Source organism: Chenopodium album, chromosome 7 (genome assembly GCF_948465745.1).
Source record: "Chenopodium album chromosome 7, dcCheAlbu1.1, whole genome shotgun sequence".
Taxonomy (NCBI): domain Eukaryota; kingdom Viridiplantae; phylum Streptophyta; class Magnoliopsida; order Caryophyllales; family Amaranthaceae; genus Chenopodium; species Chenopodium album.
This window is the reverse complement of record NC_137840.1, coordinates 75,092,558-75,112,870: the sequence shown is the minus strand read 5'-3', so window position 1 is coordinate 75,112,870 and position 20,313 is coordinate 75,092,558. Positions and strand designations below refer to the sequence as shown.

Sequence of the window (20,313 nt, the reverse complement as noted above, 5' to 3'; positions counted from 1 at the left end):
TTAGAGACCTTGGCAAAATGATAGAATCATTTTTATTGAAAGTTTGAAACACTCAAGGGCGTGACATTCACGTGAAGTTAAACGCGAGTGTATTAACATCATTGAATTTATCAATATCATTTCCTGCCCCCCTTCTACCCTTTCTCTCTCTCTCTCTCTCCACTTTCTCTCTCCTCATAAACGATCTAATTTATCACAGAGGTAAGAAAACGAAGAAGATAAATACCCATCAAATTTCACGTTTGATTGAAATTCTCTCTCCTTCGAATCCTATCTCAGGTGATTTTTCCCCTTTTGTAATCTTGTAATTGTAATAGTAAACCCAGAAATTTGACAAATAATGCGTAAAAAACCCTAATTTGTTTTAGGAAAACACTGTGATTTCTATCGGGGAACACAGGAACAAAAAAAATCCAAAAAAAAAAGAAAAAAGATTGAATCTTTAGTTTGAGTAGTTCATCATTTTCGAAATGTTTGTCCGAGGTTGCTATTATTGGAATTCAACGTGGTTTTAAGGTTAGGATTTCTTGATTTAGAAGTTGAGTTTGAAATTTGATTTGAAGATGATGAGTGCTGCTGTATATGTATGTTTATGTCGAGCTTAAATTAAGGAGATTGTGGTTTGTGAATTTGTTTTTAGAATTTATTGTGAAGTAATTGTAGTTTTGATTGCAGATTGATTAATTTGACTAGATCAAGAAGTGGGATGAACTTAATTTGAGCTCTTTAGGGTTTGTGGATTGGAAATATAATTGATTGTTTTTTACAAGACGGGATTTTGATTTCTGGAGAGAAGAAATGTTTTTGAAACGGATGATGATGGGTTATTGGATGGTGAGAGGCTTTGAGTAGAAAGTGGGAGTTGGAAAACTGGTTTCTGCTTGAACTTTGCTGAACAAGGGGAGGATATTTTGCTTTTGATATCGTGGGGTTGCGGTTCTTCTGAGTTCATATGCTGGTTTTACCTCAATTTTAGTGTGGAGAGTGGTGCAATCGGTTGAGATCGTTGTGGAAGTGTATTCTTATATTTGTCTACCATGTCTGACGCAAGTTCTGGAGTTGAGGAGCAACTCTCAGCGGTCCAGTCGGAGGATTCAACTGCTACATCCTCAAAGTACTTGATCACCTTTGTTGTTGTTTATTGACTTGTTATAGTGATTTTCTGTCTTTTGTTGAAGTTAATCTGGTGATACATTTGTTTTACTGTCACAGGAAACCGAGTAGATCATATACAAGAGAGTTCCTTTTGTCATTGAGTGAGTTGGAAGTTTGTAAAAAGTTACCTAAGGGTTTTGATGAATCACTTCTGAGGTATTATGCTTTATAAAACTTGCAAACTTTCCTCTTTTGATTAGTGTTTTACCATTGTGACTTACTAATATGGGTATGGTGATTGATCAGTGATTTTGATGATGCACCCACCCATGATCGTCAACGTGTCTTAGGAAGTTCATTACTGCACGGTTATAAGAGAACTGACTATGGATCATCCATGCCAGCTAAAGGGGATTCGGGTAATTTTTCTAGAGGACCGAACAGGTGGGATAGTCGTTCAAGTGTACGAAGTGATACTGATTCAGATTCAGGTATTTTCTTCAGAATCATTCGTCGCTATCACTTTCTTAGTTTACTTTTTATTTGTACTGATTAGTTTGGTGTTCATTTTATTTGATCATGCATTTCTTGATTCATTAAAGTTTTTGTTTCTTTTCCTTTTTTTTTTCCACTACTTGCTCTTGTGTAATGTTAGGAGGACAATTTCTATCTATGTTGCATATCTTTTGTGTTAGTAAACTGGTTTACAATGACCTCTCCTTTGAGATATAGAGGAGTACTTTAATTTTTTAAGAGAACACCCTTAGCCTAGTCTTGTGAAGATCTTGTGCCAACAAATTGAAATAGAGTTGCCTTATTAGTTGTGGAGGACAATGGCCAATAGGTTGATGATAAAATATGTCATGGATGATTAGTTTCCCTGCAACCTTCTAGGAACCGCCCCGTGGGGGGCGGAGGAAGTTGTTTGTTATAGGAAATGGAAAACCTTTGTTATCTAAGGCTCCCCATACAATGGGGGCTAAATTGATGAGGATTTGAAATGTAAACCTTGTATGATGATGAATTGTCTTACAATCATAGAACTATGCTACCACTTATATTGTTTCTGTAAATAGAATTGGTGATCTAAATTTCTCTTCAAGGAAGACATGTTTTTTGTCTGACTATTCTTCTGTGGAGCTTAATAATATTTTGAAAATCTGAGTTAATTTTTAACTGCGGCATAATTACAGGGTAATGTTATTTTTCATGTTTAAAATTTTACTTTGATGTTTTGAGGAGTTGAGAAATTTGAGTTATGTGAAGTTTAATTTTAGAAGGAATTTAATATGTTCTGATTATTAACAAAGGTTTGTTTTAGATAAAATGGTTCTGTTACAGAAGTAGGAATGTAGGGGGTTTCTGAATTAGGATTTTGTTGAAGTAGTTTTGATGAGTTAGGCTTAATACTGTATTCATCAGTATTCTCTTCTGTTATAATATTTGACAAGCCATCTGCTACATAGAGTCTGGAAGGCGTTATGGAAGCCAGACAAGGAGGTCATGGCAGAGCCCCCCTGAACATGATGGTCTTCTTGGAAGTGGCTCTTTTCCAAGACCTGCTGGATATGCAGCAGGTGCACCAGTTCCAAGGTTTCGTCCTCCTAATGAGAACACTCATCTTAACAGGAGCAATGAACCATATCATCCTCCTCGTCCATATAAGGTATGCAGTGCGTCATTGTATATGGATTTTTACTTAGAATTGCTGTTTTTGTCTTTGTACTCTTTTTTTTTTTTGACGGGGTCTTTGTACTCTTTTTTAATCTTAGTATGTGTGTGTGTGTTTCTTCTTTTTCTATGATTTTAAGAACTGATGTATGCGAGTGCTTACTCTGTCTATTTTATATGTTCAGCATTAGATCTTGATATATATACATATGTGAGAATTCATACTTATATGAGAATTGATTTTAAATTTAGAACATGTGAGTAAAAGTTTAGAACATACGAATAAAAATTTAGAACATGTGTCTGAAATTAAAATTTAGAACATCTAAGTAATAATTTAGAACATCTATGTGAGTAATATGTTTAGAACATTTGATTTAAGAATTAGAACAAGTGATTAAAAATTTATAAAATATACTTTATGAAATTTTTAACATATGAGTAAAATTTAGAACATCTGATTTAAGATTATGAACATGTGAATAAAAATTTAGAACAAACTGATATAGAATATAGAAAGTGTGAGTAAAAAATTTAGAACATATGAGTAAAAAAATAGAACATACGCTTTAAAATCTGGAACATATAATTAAAAATCTTAGAACACACATTTTAAAATTTAGAACATATAAGTTAAAATTTTGGAACAAATTATTTCAAATTTATGATATTAAACTTAACTAATTTATGGTTTAGAACATGTGAGTACTAAATTAGAACATTTGATTTAATTTAGAACACCTAAGGAAAAATTTAGAACATTAGATTTAAAATTTAGTACATAAAGAGTGTTCTCACATAAGAAAAATTCTCACATAAGAAAAATTCTCACGAGAGCCTCCTCCTATATATATATATATATATATATATATATATATATATATATATATATATATATATATATATATATATATATATATATATATATATTTGTCATTTTAGTTCTATCTTCTTGCAACTGTGTGCTAAAGCTATTATTTATACATATTAGGTTCACTAATTTTTTTCCCCCTCCCCTCCAGGCAGCACCTCACTCTCGAAGGGAAGCAAATGACTCTTTTAATGATGAAACATTTGGCTCAGCTGATGATACCAGTGAGGATAGGGTTGAAGAGGAGAAAAAGCGAAGAGGTATCTTCATTTATTCAATGTTTCAATGTAATTGGTTAGATTCAAGTTTTGTTCATCATTAAACTCAACTTAAACAGTTAATTACTTTTTGTAGCTGAGTTTGAACTCATGAGGAAGGAGCAGCAAAAGGCTCTTCAAGAGAAACAGAAATCGAGTCAAGGCAAGACAGGGGATGCCTTTTCAGAGATGGCATTGCTGGAAAATCCCAGTGATGATAAGATTTCCACTGACTTGGATAAAGTATCAAAACCAACTCCACGAGAAGACTCCAGCAAGCTTTCAGTTTCCTCGCATGCACCTCCATCCAGACCACTTGTTCCTCCAGGTTTTGTGAGTAGTGTTGTTGATAAGAGCTCCACGGCCAAGTCGTCTCTGGTGCATGCTGAGTCAATAGAGGTAATTGTTTTTCTCCTTCAGGCTTTTAAAACTGGAGTAAGTAGTTTTGCTAATCAAATTGATGTAAATCTATAGTGGTCACTGGTCAGTAGATAGTACTTTCCCTCTCGACCATGTATGATTTTCAAGTCAGTAGTTTTGTCCCCTTTTAACTGATCTTGCACTGTAGGCTAAAAAAAGTGAAGTTTGGTAAATTGCTAGGAGAGCATAGTAGCTAGTACAGACATTTTTTTCTAGAAAGCATGGAGAACGAGCTTATACACATTTTTTATGCAAAAAAAGTGTGCAATGTAGTATTTGTAGGGCGAGTCCATTTGTTTATAAATAACTTGGAGACTGGAGAATGAGCTTGTCCATGTATTAATTGCAATAAAAGCTTGAAAGCCTTCATGCTCTTTTAATGACCACTATTGACAGTCTACATGGCACATGACTAAAATTTTGGTTGCTAAAATTTCAATGACCATCATTGACAGTCTACATGGCAAATGTGGATTTGGATGGTTAACTTTTGTAGCAATAAGATGAAGATTATGACTAGGGAGTGTCATGACCTGAGATTTGGTTTACAATCAATATGCATGTTATTTGAATTATTAAAATTGTGGTTAAGCTCAGATATGTATTGCCCCAGTCTTGCTTTGATAGTAATTGGCTCTCACTTTGGATCCTCCAATCTCATTGAATCTAGCCCAACTTTTTTTTTTTTTTCAAAACTTTTACTTGACCCTGCTGTATCCCTCAAGATGATTAGAAAATTGTTTCATTATGGCCTTGTCCTTTTTAAACTTTTTTTTCCCCTTTTTGTCTTGCATTTTCTGTGGCTTGGCTTGAGCTTTGTTTTGCTCTTCTGTCTCTCCATTATTCTTTTTACTACCCCTTCCGTGAAACCTTGACTGTTAAGGAGATGATCACTAGGACTAGAAAGTTGCTTGCAAATATTGTCAACTCCTGTATTAATCTTGTGAAATACAGTTAAACTATGTTAAGATTGTTAACTCTGGTTGAGATATCTTCATTCTTAATGCTTATGCATGCATCCTTTTATCCTGTAGATTGGAAAATCAGAACCAGAAGACAATCATCAGGATTTAAACAACAAAGCTCAGGAAAGAAATTTTCTTGACCTTCACAATCAGGCGAGTGGCACATCTGATATTAAGGCAGCAAAAGCGCTGGACTTATCTTCAATTTTTCAAGGTTCTGATCATTCAAGGGCTCCAAGACTTCCTGATGCTAGTGAGGTCCATGAGAATGGTGAAATATTGGGACTTGGTTTTGGGGTTACTGGGCCTAAGCTACTGGGTGAACCTGCTCGTTCAACATCCATTTTAGATAAGCTATTTGGCAATGCTGTAACATCTAGCAATTCATTAACAGCCAGCAATGGTAGCACATCCAACTTTGTTGAGGTAACAATGCTCCTTATTAGCATTTCCTTACGCAGTTGTTCAGCTTGTGCTTATTATATGATTGTTATGCCGTGCAACCTTTTTGTATATAGCTTGCAGTTGTGGAGGCCTTACACATTTGTCTTAGGTTAACAAAGCAGAAAATACCTTTTTAACTTTTCTTTTTTGCGAATTTACCTGTTGAAATACAAACATAATGAAAGAATGATGGCTACCTCTTCGGGAGAGAGAGGTGTCTGGGTGTGTGTGTGGCAATTCACATTGACATCTCTCTTGACAGCAGTGCCTTGTTTTATGTGTTCATTGGTATAATAATAAGGCCGGGGTGGATATGGGTATTCTGGAGAGGCTTTCTGAGCCGTTTGTGTTATATTCCAAGTGTACATTTTTTTTTTGGTTGCTTTTCATTAACAATTGCTTGTACTGGATAAGTTGGAATCCATATTATTGTGATGATATTTGGCTTTTACTTGCTGTCAAGTTTTGAGACAGAATGTGTTGTCTTTGTTTAGCTACTTCTAATGTCAAATTCTATCTTTTTGGTTGAGAATTTGCTATGATTTCTGTACATGGTGTTATTAGGATGATGCTAAGACAGATGATATTTGGAGCTCTAATAAGTTGCAATCCAAATTTTCTCGTTGGTTTCCTGAAGAAGGTAAACTCGATTTGCTTAGTAATAAATTGGTAATTTATTTCATTTATACATAATTGCTCCTCTGAAACCTCCAGGAGATCTATCGTCCGAGAAGCCAAATAATCTGCTGTCATTAATTGGTGGTGGTGAAAAAGGGGGATCCAATGTGCCTGACACTTCAGCATTGGGATCAATTTTTACTTCAGAGACTGGTTTGGGGCACAAAACGCCCAATTCAGCGTCTTCTCCAGGGGAGATATCGGGGCAGTATTCTAATAGTTTTGTTACAGAAGCAAAGCCTGCTGTGCTAACTTGTGAAGATCTTGAGCAATCAATTCTTTCAGGAATTAGTGGAGAAAGTTCAAATTCTCAGTTTTCTGGGAATAAGCATCATGCTTTAGAGATGAAAGCTAGACACCCTCGTAATGATATCGACAATCAAGCTTCACACCATCTTCTTTCCTTGCTGCAGAAAGGAGGGTCACAAGATGTAGTGCCAATCACAGGTGTTGAGAAAAGACCTAATAAACCACATGAGGATCACGAGGTTGGCAAATTAGGTAAACTTGATGGCAATGTAATTGACGCTGATGGGGTAAATAATCCAGGAAACTCATTGACCCTCGAGTCTCTATTTGGGACAGCATTCATGACAGAATTGCACTCTGCCCAAAGAAGTGTAACTGGCTCTGCAAGAAGTGATGTTTCAAATAATTTGCCCTTTCCTCCTACAATGAGCGAAAATGGACTGAATCAATTTGCACCAAATGATAGAGTTCCCAAGTCGGATAAAGTAGGAGATTGGCTAGGGTTTAATGATGCTCTAAAGGAAGCTGAACTCTCTAAGCAACCTGCTGAAGTTGACTCTAAATTTGGTTGCATTGATAGGGGAATTGATGTAGCACTCCCTGAAGAAGATAGCTTAATAAATCTCATTGATCCTATGACTGCTGAGAACTCCATGATGCGCAATTCAGGTTCATCTAACTTAGACTTCCCACCCCCATCGTCACGCATGTCGGCTGATGTTTTTGAGAAACTAGCAGCACTAGGTGGGGCTCCCAAAGATGAAAGATCCATGGTAGGGGGGCATGATCCACGCTTATTTCATGGTCCCTCTGATATGCTGAAGACTGAACTTCCATACCAAAATATGCATCCACAGGCATCTTCGCCACAGATCCATAGCTCCCAAATGAACCACAACAGACCATTATTTCATGGTTTGGACTCACATCCTGCACATCTTGATCCACAGCTAAACTTCATGCCTCCTGAGGCTATGATTCATCGTGATGCTCCAACACATCATCAGTTTCCTGCAAACATGGGCCACCCATCTTTCCAACACCCTGGGGCTGGTCTTCCAGGGTTTGATCATCCCATTCCTTCTCCAATCTTGCAACAGATGCACATGGCTGGCAATCTTCCTCCACCTCATTTGGCTAGGGGATTTCCTGGTGCTGCACCTATGCCTCCTCATCCTAGTCACAGTCCTGCCGGTTACATTCAGGAGCCTAACTCAATGCAAAGTTTTCCATTTGGTCAACGGCAGTCACAATTTGGTGGTCCTGGAATGAGCCCATCACATCCCATGACATGATAGCCGACCCCACTTTTGGGATTAAGGCTTTGATTGATTGATTGATTGATTGGAATGAGCCCATCAGGTAAAGATTCAACCCAACCCTACTTTGTTTTTCTTTCTTCACAGTTCACAATGCCATGAAATGTTAAATGCTTTCTAAGTGTAGAAATGGGAATGAGTCTAAAGAGTCTCACATAACCATCTCCTTATCTCTAAAGAGTCTCCTTTTCAGGCCATAGTAAGGAGCACTAACTGTATGCTGCCCTTACCCCTGCATCCTTTTAATCATCCTATAATTTATAACAGTGATGAGTAGTTGCGGTCTCATATTATTGTATTTTTTAATTTTGCATCCTGCATGAATTTGAGCTTCAATTAACTTATTGTGTGGTTTGCATTTTTTAAAATTTAGGTCCTGAGCTTGGTGCTGCTAACAACCCACCTGAGGCATTTCAAAGACTCTTGGAGATGGAACTTCGAGCAAATCCAAAGCAAATACACCCTTTTGCAGCTGGCAGTCCTAGCCGAGCAATGTATGGACATGAACTGGACACGGGTTTTCGGTACAGATAGTGTATTTCGATTGTGGATGTATTTTAAAAGGAAAACATATGATCATCTTCATCCCCAGATGACTTTTGCAGGATGGGCTGTCTGTGCCTACTTTAAACTGTTAATAGTGCAGTATTTTTTTTTTCTTGGCTTCCAACGTCTAGCATTGAGTTTATTTTACATGCTCTTTGTTTTTACACGGGAGAATTTACTTTTCAAAAGGGTATGGCTATAAATTATTTTTACTGTCTGAGAGATTATTACTCTTTGAGCTGTGCTTTCCATTTGCGGATGATTGTCGGCTTATTCCAGGCTTACAGCTTCTGTGATGTGGAGAAACTCAGAAGAGCCTCTCTCTGGCGCGCTCTTTATGCTATACAAGGCTTTGTTCTTGTCAGCTACTAATTTTCACTTATTTTCGGAAAAGTAATTTCAGACAAGTTTAGATAAGCTAACAATCAATAAGCACATACAAGTTAAGTTTTATGATTTACAAGTTTAGATAAGCTATTAATCAATAAGAGGGAGCTAATTTCACAACAATTGTAAACTGTTGAACATGTTCAGTCATTTAGACAAGTTAGCAGTATGGGAGCTATTTTCACAACAAAAAGTTCGGTCATTTGGACATGTGTTATTGAATGGGGTCAATAACTCCTCAAGTTCAACTATGATACTTTTTTTCTTTTTCAGGAAATTATGATACATGTTAATTACGTAGTAATTCAAATATGTGATTTATGGAGTATAGCTAAATTTGATGAGCCCCAAGGCTAAGGTATGCGAAATTGCGTATATTAGCTTCTTTTTAATGTTAAACCTTTCCAAATTAAAAAAAAAATATAGAAAAGAGATTTTAAACAAGTTAATTTGTGAAAAACAAATCCAAAATGGGAAATCGGCAAAAAAAGGCCAAAAATTAAAGAATACTCCGTAATTATGTTTGAGGTGTTATTTTTTTTTAAATAAAAACAGAAATGTTAATTAAAAATTGGTGAAAATTTAAAAATAAATATCATTGTCTGAGCCCGGGTTCGAACCGGGGACCTCTAGTGTGTGAGACTAGCGTGATAACCGACTACACCACCCAGACATATTTGATAAAAACCACCACTTTATGGATAACATCCTATAATTTTATAATAATTTTGTAAAATCCAATTTTGCAAATGGCTAAGGCTGATCCTCTCAAAGCAGTGTTATTTTAAGGAACCACCATTTCTCTCTCCTCTATCACACCTCTCTTGCTCACTCATGGCTTCAGCATCGCTGCTGCAATCAACTTCCTCCTCCTTCGCCGGCGTTAGACTTCCTTGCCGGAGCTCCGTCGCTCCTCGCGTCGGATTCTTGCCAGTAACCATCAAAGCGGCTGCTGGTACGGCGGTTTTCGTCGACAAATCTGAAGCGGAGACTGTTCAACGTCTGAAGAATGTTTATCTCGACAAAATTATTCCTCTTCTTAAGGATGAATTCTCTTACTCCAACATGCTTGAGGTCTCTCTCTTCTGCTTAATTATTTCACCATTATTTACAAAAAAATTGGAGTGAAATTGTTTCAATTTTGTGTTTTTAATTGCTTAATAGATTAAATTTTCATGTTAGTGCTGAAATTGACGATATGTGTTGGCTTTTTTATGAGGTATAATGAAATTTAAGGATTGAATGAGGTTATTCAATTGAATTCCATGTTTAGGTTAATGTCATGAATTTTTTAGCGTCAAGGATTGATTTCTGGTTTATTTTGTAATGTAGATAAAAATTCATCCTAAAATTTTATCTGTTAATTTTGAACCTGAATGTTTTTATGTTTATATAATTATTATGTGCTTGGAATTTGATTCCTACAGTTTATCTTTTGTTGCTTGAATTTAGTTGCCTGGAACTTAAATTCTGCAGTTTTTCTGTATTATTTTGAATATCTGTTCATTTGGTTCATTAAGCCAGTTACTTATAGGGCGGAACCGCATAATGCTAATGATCATTAGTGTATTATCAAATTATGCCACTCTCACAAAATGATAGGAGATTGGACTAGTTCTCCCTTTTTTGTCCATGTATCTTACTGCTTTTGGGGGAAATTTTTATGAACATTCTATGAAGTGTATTTAGATTAGACTGAAGTTCTAGTATAGAAGAACTCGGATTTACTGGATAAGATATAGTTACTTGGTTTTTTATGGGTTCCTTTCAACTACTAGTATATTGACAAAATCTTTAATGATTCCAGATACTCATCCTTATACAACTACAATAATACGGAGTAATATTTGTGGAATTGAGGTCATAGTGAAATTGTATGTCGTGAATTTGTAATAACATTTCTGAAATTTTATTTTATTGGTATGAAATGTGTACAGGTTCCCAAGGTTGAGAAGATAGTAGTCAACTGTGGGATTGGGGATGCTTCACAGAATGCCAAGGGTTTGGATGCTGCAATTAGCGAGTTGGCACTAATTACTGGGCAGAGGCCAGTTAAGACAAAGGCCAAAACATCCATTGCAGGGTTTAAGGTCCGAGAAGGTATGACGCTTGGGATTGCAGTCACGCTACGAGGAAATGTAAGTCTATTGCCTGTTTATTTATCGACTTTTCTAACTTGATTTTGGATGACTTAGTTTGCAATATTGCTTTGTTATACTATTTGATAACTTTGATGCTGCATCCCTGTTTTGTCACTTGCGTTTTATCATGTTTTGTGAGGAGTTAGTATAATACAGTACTATTTTCCTGATTTTTTCTCACTCGGTGAAAATGAAATGGATTTAGAGCTTGAACTAGCAGCTCTGTGGTTCAGCCAAGGGCATAATACTGGCAGAAAATGAGCATTGATATTATCATAATTAGTCATATAACAGGAATCTGGTCAGATTCTCTGATGATCAGTTCGTGTATTCATCCTAGTTCATATATGTTGTTGAATGTGGTGGATTTTGCTTCTGGTTTTGCATACATTTGCACATTCAATATTGTAATTTAACTTCACTTTTGGCATGTAGCAAAGACATACCTCTCAGAGATGTATTTACAAATGTTCTAACTTCTATGCTTATTGAGATGCAGCTTATGTATTCATTTTTGGACCGTCTTATCAACTTGGCTCTTCCTCGAACAAGGGATTTCCAAGGTGTTAACCCAAATAGCTTTGATGGGCATGGGAACTACAGCATAGGGTTTCGTGACCAAAGTGTGTTTCCAGAGATTAAACCTGAGATTGTTGGCAAGGCTAGGGGAATGGATGTTTGCATAATAACAACAGCTAAGACAGATAAGGAAGCCTACAAACTGCTGTCCCTTATGGGAATGCCATTTAGAGAGGGTAGTGGACCATCTACTGTCATTCGCAAGAAGAAGTTGAAGTCTCACCACTTCGACTCAAAGTCAAGGGGTAGGAGATAGGAAGCTAGGGTTTGTTCACGAGCATTCTTTTTTCTTTTCTTTTTTTTGGGCATTTTCCATGTACCTACGGTTTGTGGCCCTTTGGCATGAATGTTACAAAACTATGATGTATGAAAAATGAAAAGTTTTTGCTATCAATCAATCTTCCATTGAGCCTGATCACTTTTGGTACATGTTCTTGAGTAGTTGGACAGTCCCTTATTGCTAGAGAGCTACCTCAATCAGTATTATGGAGCTTAACTTTGATTACTCTATTTGTTACATTCTGCTGCACATAGCATCATTCTTCAAATCAACTAATCTCGTAAGAAGTTAAACATTGTTCTCATTGGTTATCACCAATTCACCACGGCTGAGCCAAGCCCGGATCCAGCTGAAAAACAGAATGGTACTTATTGTTGAAAGTTGAAACCGTCAATTTACAAAATGAAATTAATTTGGCTATAGAATTAGAAATAAGAAAAGTTCATAACAAGGATTGTGAAAAAGTAGCCATAATCTTCTTTACAATCTATAGCAAAGGGAAATACTTTGAGTGTATTGAGTGGCAAATTGAGAAGCAAGATGCAACACAAATGTCGGTTATTTAGTCCCTATTTAGTTTACTTTTTCTAATTAGGTACTCGTAAAAATCAAATAAATAGAATGCACCACATGCGAATTTGCATATTTTGTTATGTAATACTCCGTATAATTGGTTAAATATTTACATAATTGTCTTGTCGTAGCTTGTCTGAACCAACTTAAGAGAGTAACCTTCAATCTTTGTTCTTAATTCCAGTATTACAAGTTAAGCAGAGATTATCGTGATCCAGAAAGAACCGCCATAAATTCAGGCGGTGAGAAACTCTTACTCAGCAGACAATAAGATAAAATGGTTTATGGAATTGCAGTACGGATGAGTTTTATTGCAGCTCAGAATAATCCTCCATCAATGCCGCCTCAAATTTCTCTCTCCTCCACTAATCTTCTCTCTCGTCGCTCTGATCTCGTCTTCGTCGTCAATCCTCGAGGTTTTTCTCTTTCTCTCTCCTAATTTCTATGATTTGCTCTAACTTTTTGTTGCTGAACACCTTGAATTTGTTGTGAGATGTTGATTTTGCCATGGAATTGTTTGTCGGTAGGAGCAAATGGTACGACTGGAAAGGAATGGAAGAAATTATTGCCATTTTTGAGGTCTCGTCTTTCTTCTGATTGCAATGTGAGTTTCTTCTTTATTCATTTGTTTCGGTTTATTGAATTTGTGGTTTCTCAATTGAGCAAGCTTCTGTGAATTTCGACATGTTTTTAAATTCATATAGATGATAAATTTGGAGAATTTGTAAATGTTTGATGATTTGTGTTAGAATTTACGATGGAATTGAAATTCGAGTTCAATGAACTAATTGAATTGAATTTTTTTCGAATAGATGTTAGCAAATGAGACTTCGATGTATTTTTCATGGAATAGAACCTTAGTATTATACTATTATGTAAGTATTATGTAATTGTGATGAATTATGAGTATTCTAGATTGCATCATGCTTCAGATTCTGCTTTTGACCTTCTATTAGAACTTCGAGGGAAAGCTGTTACGTGAAGTAATTGAAATTTGGGGGGTATTTAACTCCATTTGGCTCATATATCAAGTACTCCCTCTGTTTGGAATAGGTTGTTGCTATGAAAATTCATATTACATTATCAATGAGGCGAATAGACGGAGGGCCTAATTCATTCCGATTGCTGGTGTGAATAGAAGTTGAATCATAACTTAATTACAACGAGAAATGCTTTATATAACCTGAATTGCTGTTGAAATTGGTCATTTGATATTGGATCATGCAGTTTACTGATTTTGACTGACTTAATACTTTGGACTGCTTTATTAGTTATTATTGGGAATGTCATGCATATGGTATCTCCTTATACTACCTTTGCTGGTTTCTGAAGCTACTTTCATTTTGGCCAGATATGTGAGTCTTTTACATCAGGTCCCAGCCACGCAACTGATATAACAAGAGAGGTATAACTTCGGGTTTTTTCTTTTTAAAAAAAATTAAAAAGTTGTGATCTTCCATTTATTGTTGGCTGCATTGATTTCATTTTCCAGTCTTATTTGAATAGGCTATCAGGGAGGGTGCCAATGCCGTAATTGCTGTGGGTGGTGATGGAACTCTTCATGAGGTGTGTTTCCTTCCGCTCCCAAACTCTATTTAGAGCAGTTGCTTTTTGGCTTGAATGGAATGAATGCTCTTGACTTATATTTGTGTTGTTGGATGTGTTATGAATTTTTGCTTCACTGAAATAGAAAACCCTTGACAAACATGCTGCCATTTCCTTTAGTAAAATATATACAAGTATTAGTTCTTTCTTCAGAGTTTTGATGTCACTACTGTCTTGTTTAATACAACTATACAAGTATTATAAGTTAGTACTACTGTATTGTTAACATTATTTAGGGGTTTTGGCTTGCAATAGGTTGTGAATGGCTTCTTTTGGCAAGGGAAACCTGTTTCAAGCCAAGGTGAAAAGCCTGATCATACAACTGCACTTGGTGTAAGGAATTACTGACTCAAGCTTGTTATTTGCAGAAAGAAATTCTTGTTGTAGCTGCATTTTTCAGTGTGTTTTTTGTTGTGGATTTTTGCAGCTCAGTGCTGAGTTACTTGCTGTTTCTTTCTGCAGCTTATTCCCTTAGGCACAGGTTCTGATTTTGCCAGAACATATGGCTGGTCAGTTATGCTGGCATTGCTTATCTAGAATTTTGAATTTGAAATTCTCAATACATGTGAAGATATAAAATCATTCATCTATTCTTTATTGCTCTTCAGGAAAAATGACCCTTATGAAGCTGTTGAGCGCATAGCTAAAGGTGAGCAGACAAGAAGTTTTTTTTTTTTTTTGGGCATTGTTCATGCTATCTTTACGTCGAGTGTAAATGTTTATATTCTATGCATGCTCTTGCTACACTTGCTAATGAAGTTGCTTTGAAGGATTAAAATCACGCCTGGATGTCGGTGTCATTACTGCAGAAGATAAGGAACCTCATTATTTCATAAATGTTGCTGATATTCACTTGTGAGTGTGTGGTGTAATTGTGAAATTTTAATCCTTAATTTCTAAATTGACTTCCTTATTAGCTTTTGGTGTTTGCATTATCACAAAGCACATTTCATGATCCTTATGTTTTTGTGGGGGTGTTAGGAGTGCAAAGGCAGGTTACTATGCGGCCAGATATAAAACTTTGGGGAATCTATGTTATGTTATTGGGGCTTTGCAAGCTTTCATGGGGCACAAGAATGTAGATCTTAGGGTGAAGGTGAGCTGCAACTTCTGTCCTGTCTTTTTATTTTGGTTATCATGTTTTTAAACTTATGTTCCTTTATATTCAATGCTTAGATTGATGATGGGGAATGGATGAAGTACTCTCAAGTTACAGCTCTTTGCATTGGAAATGCAAAATACTTTGGTGGTGGCATGAAGATTACCCCCAACGCTGATCCTTCTGATGGATACCTTGAGGTGACCTAACTTTCTTGTTTTTTTTTTTGGATCTCCAATGGTGCAACATCCTCCCTGTAACATGTTTAAAGTTCCTTGTCCATTATAACGTCTTTTTGTAATGGATTGCTAGAATAAGAGAACCGAAAAAATCTCCTACTCCAATTGATATAGGAGGATTTTAGAATTACTTTGTGACAAAGAATGGTTTGTTCTACAGACTACTTTCTGATATTCTCTATGTGCAGGTTGTGGCCCTTCAGGATTTCAAGTGGTACGACTTCATTTTGAAATTGCATAAGTTGTATAATGGGACACATCTATCTGTTAGAAATGTAACATCAAGAAGGTATTTTCTCAATTTTAGGCAACCTGATCCATAATTTATTCTGCTTTATTGATTATCATACTTGATGCACATTCAGCCCAATGGATGTGTTCTTTTACAGTTTTTCCCTGTATATTGAATCTAACGTGTTCTGCAATAATTAACCTCAGTTGTGAATCTTGTGATGGAGCTTATTTTGCTTGTCTTCAAAAGTTCATTCTTCAATTGAGATTATTTAAGCATGCACACCATTATCCCTCATCTTCTATACTGAAGATCTAAAAATTTTACTTGATCCTGATTAATTCTTTCATTATTTTTTACAAAAAATCATTGCAACGTTAACTTTGGCATCTGGTACTTAGACCATTTCTGTCTTAACTTGTATTATAGTGTGTTCTATATAAAACTGATTTTTGACAACTATACATTGAAATTAAACAAACAACCTCTTACAGAATAACATTTTTTATTTTTGAAGTAGTAAAAACTATGGCCAAAGTTTACTTAAATTAAAACATTGCAATGGAATAAAGTAGAGGAAGTATGCTCTTTTGGTAATGTACATAGCCTTAACTTCTCGCCTGCTCACCACAAATCTCATAAAACGTTGTTTCAGTGTAACAGTTGGTGGTTTTAATGTTCTAGCTTAGGAATACAACATTTGTTTGCTTTTAGTGCATCATGCCTTTTAACTGGGGTTATTGAATTTGGCATCTGGAGAGATCTGCTTACTTCTCTGCTACTTTTTATTTTTCACTTTAGTTTCTTAATCTACTGTTTCACTGAACATGTTGTGGTTTTTGAGTGATGCACTTGTCCACATCTATTGTGTGATTGATTAAGCAAAGCTCTTTCTACTTGTTGCAGTGTACGTTCTATTGAAGTGGAGCAAATTGATGATGGTGATCCCATTTATATTCAGTCTGATGGAGAACATATAGGTTTCCTTCCAAAGAAACTATGTATTTTACCCGGTGCCATCGAGATGATAACATGATATCCTAGAAATTTCAGATGTGATTCAGCTGTACATCTTTTTGATGATTCATTACTTGGGAATTTCTCAGGAGCACATCACTCGTGTGATTGTTTGATCCCCAAGCTTCCATCTCCCCAGGCTCTTCTGTCAGTACTTAGTTCGGAGGTTTTCCTTAGCATTTCAAAGCTGCCTGCTCTTTTTATCAGATGGTTGTTGACGCATCTGCATATGCAGATATGTGCACTTTGGCAGTTCCTTACTAACCTGATGCTGTGAAGTACTTAAAGGCTGAAAAACTGTAGACATACTGCTGGAATTGTTCAATATCAGTTTACTGCAGCTATCCATATTTAAAGCTCAGTAATTCGCTTAATGAAACAATCCTATAGAAGTAAAAGATTTCTCGTTTTGTCTCTCTTTTATAGGTGTCCAGGAGTTTTTTTTTTTGTACCCTGTGGATTAGATTGATACGGAGTATGTAACAAGTTCCATACCAGATTCAGTCTGTTTTCCCTTTTTTTTTAAAAAAAATTCCATTTACTTAGGGCATTGTTTTTTATCTCTGAATTTTCTCTTCCATGGATTGTTAAAAAAAGTTGGGGATTAAATTGCTTATGTAATTATCTATACACCTTTTTTTTTTTTTTTTGGCTTGCTTCTCTTGAGTAAAAAATAGAGTTTATATAATGCCTTATGCTCCATTTGTCTATAGAACACAACTGCAGATATAAAAGAGCCCGATATTATGATACAATAACATGTACGGTATGTTTTTCTTTTTTTAACTATTGCTATAAAATAAAACAACTCATTTCATGTTCTACATCGTAATGTCATATTCTTTTACATATGCTCTCTATACTCTTTTAGTTTACGTGTCCTTGATTTAATTGCGCATGCTCCAATACTCTGTATTTGGCTTGTTGTCGAAAAATAATCAGTCCATTATTTAAAAATTTTCCTGGCCACAATTTTTATCCTGTCCCCACAGACAGATAAAGAAAGACACAAATCTCTCTCTAGGAAGATACCTGCACGCAAATGGCTTCTTTTCTTTCACATGGTTCTGCAACTCTCCACCTGAGTACAGATTACAGGTATCTGACTTCTCCTAAGCTTCATCATTCTCCCCCGAAAATCTACAGAATCAAGTGTTATGGACTAAATAAGGAGAATTCAGTAACAAGGAGCAACAATGCTTCAGTGACAACACAGAAGGAAGATGGGAGTGAATCTGAAAATGTGGTGCTTAAGGTAGCATGGTATGCTTCTGAACTGCTTGGCATAGGTGCTTCACTTTTCCGATCACCGCCTTCTGATGTGATCAATGAATATTCTGAGCTTCCCTGTAATGAATCTGGAGCTATTGATCGAGCTGCTGTTGTTGAAACAATCAAAGAAGACTTTCAAAGATCTTACTTTGTCACAGGTATGCAATCACTCAATCTGGTTATGGTTGGTTATTAATCATATTTATCCTTTACTGTATAATCATTTACATATTTGCCATATCAATGTAATCTTCATTTGGTATTTATAGTCAAGGTTTTTTTATTGGGGTTGCCAATACTGTAAAGTTTAAATTATTATTCACTAATTTGCTAAAAAATGAAAATAGCCAATTATATTGGGATATGTTATATTAGAACGTGGTATTTAGGAACTAAGGGAATATAATGTGTATATGAACTTGTCACTAGTTAAATTCTTGTCCAAAGTATGGATGTCAACCAGCTCAAATCAGTGTGAAAGATACCAGAGACTTCAGAGTTCAGACTTTGAATTCCAACTCCATCTGTACTGTATATTAAATTTCCTACTACTCTGCTCGCAAAATCAGTAAAACAAAATTGTTTTCCAGAATCTTTTATGCTTGAAATCATACTTCAGTATTTCATAGGTTTGCTGGTGTAACTGGTGCTTAAATTCAGGAAATCTGACGCTTGGTGCGTATGAAGAGGACTGTGAATTCGCTGATCCAGCAGGTTCCTTTAAAGGGCTTAGGCGATTTAAGAGAAACTGCACTAACTTTGGTTCCCTTATCAAAAAGTCTGACATGAAACTCATGAAGTGGGAAGACTTTGAGGTAACTTTACTTGGCATTTACCACTCCCTGCATTTGGTTTTTAAAATTTTACCTGATAAATTTGGTGCAACTGCAGGACAAGGGTATTGGACATTGGCGTTTCAGCTGTATCATGTCTTTCCCTTGGAAGCCTATCCTTTCTGGTAGGTGTTTGTTCACACATGAATCTCTTGTTTCTTTCACAGGCAAGGCCTGAAAGGAACTATAGCTAACCGAGTGAAATTTAATCCACAAAATAATTTGATTCATGATCATTTATCAGTACCTATGTATTCGACAACCTAGGTACATACTGTGACATACTCTCTATATTTGCATACCTTAGAATATATCACCAGTTTTGCTTGGCTGTAAAGAGGTTGAATTTTACACTGTTGCGACCATCTTGTTTCTCTGTTGTTGCCACCAATTAGAAATTTGGGGTAGTCGTCGTAGAAAAATAAAAAATGTGTCATAAAACCGATTTCTGGCAACATGCTTAAGTAGTCAGATTGGACCATTGTTTATATCTGTAACGTTATATTGGCCACAAATGGATCTTTGATGGTTCAACTATGTTTAGAGATCACCTATTGGACTTGATAAATGATAATCTCATACTCCAAATTTAACATACATAAATACTAGTAGTAATAATACACTTGACCTACAACTTTATGCACTTTCTAGTAAGTTTTTAGTATCTTTTAATCATTCTAAGTTTCTAGCTACACTTATAAACTATACACTTCGTATGTCTTTCCATTTAATCTTCAAGGAGAATCTCTAAACAAGCATTGGATGATTATTATATTGCAGCTACAGGTTATACAGAGTACTATTATGATCCGAAATCTGGTAAAGTTTGCAGGTATGTCACAACTCACAACAGAATGAAGTACATTTTTTTCAATGTTTTTTTTCCTTGTTTCATGCCTTGATTTCGATTTTCCACTTGCTGTGTATGGCAGGCATGTGGAGCACTGGAATGTCCCAAAAATGGCTCTGTTGAAACAACTTTTGAAGCCGAGCAGGCAGATTACTCGTTAGACGATTTAGGGGAGCGTTAAGTTCTGATATTACTACAACCATAGGACTGAAAGCTTTGTGAATTATGATGCTTATGGTTGTGATACTAGTAGATACAGAGAACTACAGAAGGCATTGTAGTTTTGTGAATACAAACAGATATATATTAGCATCTAAAGTCTAGTTGATACAGAAGTGATAGATTGATAATATACTTGTATTTTTATTTTTGCTAGGATAATTTTTGTAGGTAATTTTTTTTCTGATGAAAGAAAGAACAAAAGATCAAATTCATATAACTGGACTAGCTAAATTTGATTGAACTCGATTTAAAACTTGTGGATCACACAAATATAGTCCGGATCTAGATCCATGTAAGGGTTTGGGTTTGAATTACTAAAAATAGCTAAGTAAAAAAACCAAATACTCACATACACTGATCCTACATAAATAATAGATTTCAAAACCGATGCAAAATGTTACTTCTCCGTAATTTGACCCGCCCAAATAACAAAATTTTGTAGTGCAAACAACAAACTTTTCTAGCGCAA

At 35.7% G+C, this 20,313-nt stretch overlaps 4 protein-coding genes and 1 non-coding gene across 6 annotated transcripts; 4 read left to right on the top strand and 1 right to left on the bottom strand.

The window, feature by feature from the left end:
• The first annotated feature begins 135 nt into the window (after positions 1–135).
• On the top strand, positions 136–8,635 carry LOC145639602 (uncharacterized). Of its 2 annotated transcripts, none has more exons than XM_081690883.1 (11): positions 136–279; positions 676–1,114; positions 1,213–1,311; positions 1,402–1,586; positions 2,562–2,761; positions 3,789–3,897; positions 3,992–4,293; positions 5,349–5,705; positions 6,288–6,363; positions 6,438–8,012; positions 8,343–8,635. In XM_081690883.1, exons 2-10 carry the CDS (start codon positions 1,038–1,040, stop codon positions 7,943–7,945), a joined length of 2,913 nt encoding a protein of 970 aa, XP_081547009.1. In that variant the 5' UTR covers positions 136–279; positions 676–1,037; the 3' UTR covers positions 7,946–8,012; positions 8,343–8,635. The 2 variants fall into 2 exon arrangements, with proteins under 2 accessions (XP_081547009.1, XP_081547010.1); XM_081690884.1 differs by lacking the exon at positions 136–279 and adding an exon at positions 290–516.
• An 866-nt stretch (positions 8,636–9,501) lies between these two features.
• TRNAV-CAC (transfer RNA valine (anticodon CAC)) lies at positions 9,502–9,575 on the bottom strand. The gene has a single exon. It is a non-coding gene; the product is annotated as a tRNA-Val (tRNA).
• A 120-nt stretch (positions 9,576–9,695) lies between these two features.
• Positions 9,696–12,040, top strand: LOC145639601 (large ribosomal subunit protein uL5c-like). Its single transcript, XM_081690881.1, has 3 exons — positions 9,696–9,976; positions 10,840–11,040; positions 11,543–12,040. Exons 1-3 carry the CDS (start codon positions 9,737–9,739, stop codon positions 11,876–11,878), a joined length of 777 nt encoding a protein of 258 aa, XP_081547007.1. The 5' UTR covers positions 9,696–9,736; the 3' UTR covers positions 11,879–12,040.
• A 576-nt stretch (positions 12,041–12,616) lies between these two features.
• On the top strand, positions 12,617–17,085 carry LOC145639599 (sphingoid long-chain bases kinase 2, mitochondrial-like). Its single transcript, XM_081690879.1, has 12 exons — positions 12,617–12,891; positions 13,003–13,079; positions 13,827–13,880; positions 13,982–14,041; positions 14,336–14,413; positions 14,543–14,589; positions 14,689–14,729; positions 14,851–14,935; positions 15,062–15,176; positions 15,257–15,379; positions 15,607–15,707; positions 16,557–17,085. Exons 1-12 carry the CDS (start codon positions 12,753–12,755, stop codon positions 16,684–16,686), a joined length of 1,050 nt encoding a protein of 349 aa, XP_081547005.1. The 5' UTR covers positions 12,617–12,752; the 3' UTR covers positions 16,687–17,085.
• Positions 17,086–17,582: 497 nt separating this feature from the next.
• Positions 17,583–20,016, top strand: LOC145639600 (uncharacterized). The gene is made up of 5 exons (XM_081690880.1): positions 17,583–18,097; positions 18,600–18,754; positions 18,831–18,897; positions 19,553–19,604; positions 19,705–20,016. Exons 1-5 carry the CDS (start codon positions 17,710–17,712, stop codon positions 19,781–19,783), a joined length of 741 nt encoding a protein of 246 aa, XP_081547006.1. The 5' UTR covers positions 17,583–17,709; the 3' UTR covers positions 19,784–20,016.
• The last annotated feature ends 297 nt before the right edge of the window (positions 20,017–20,313 follow it).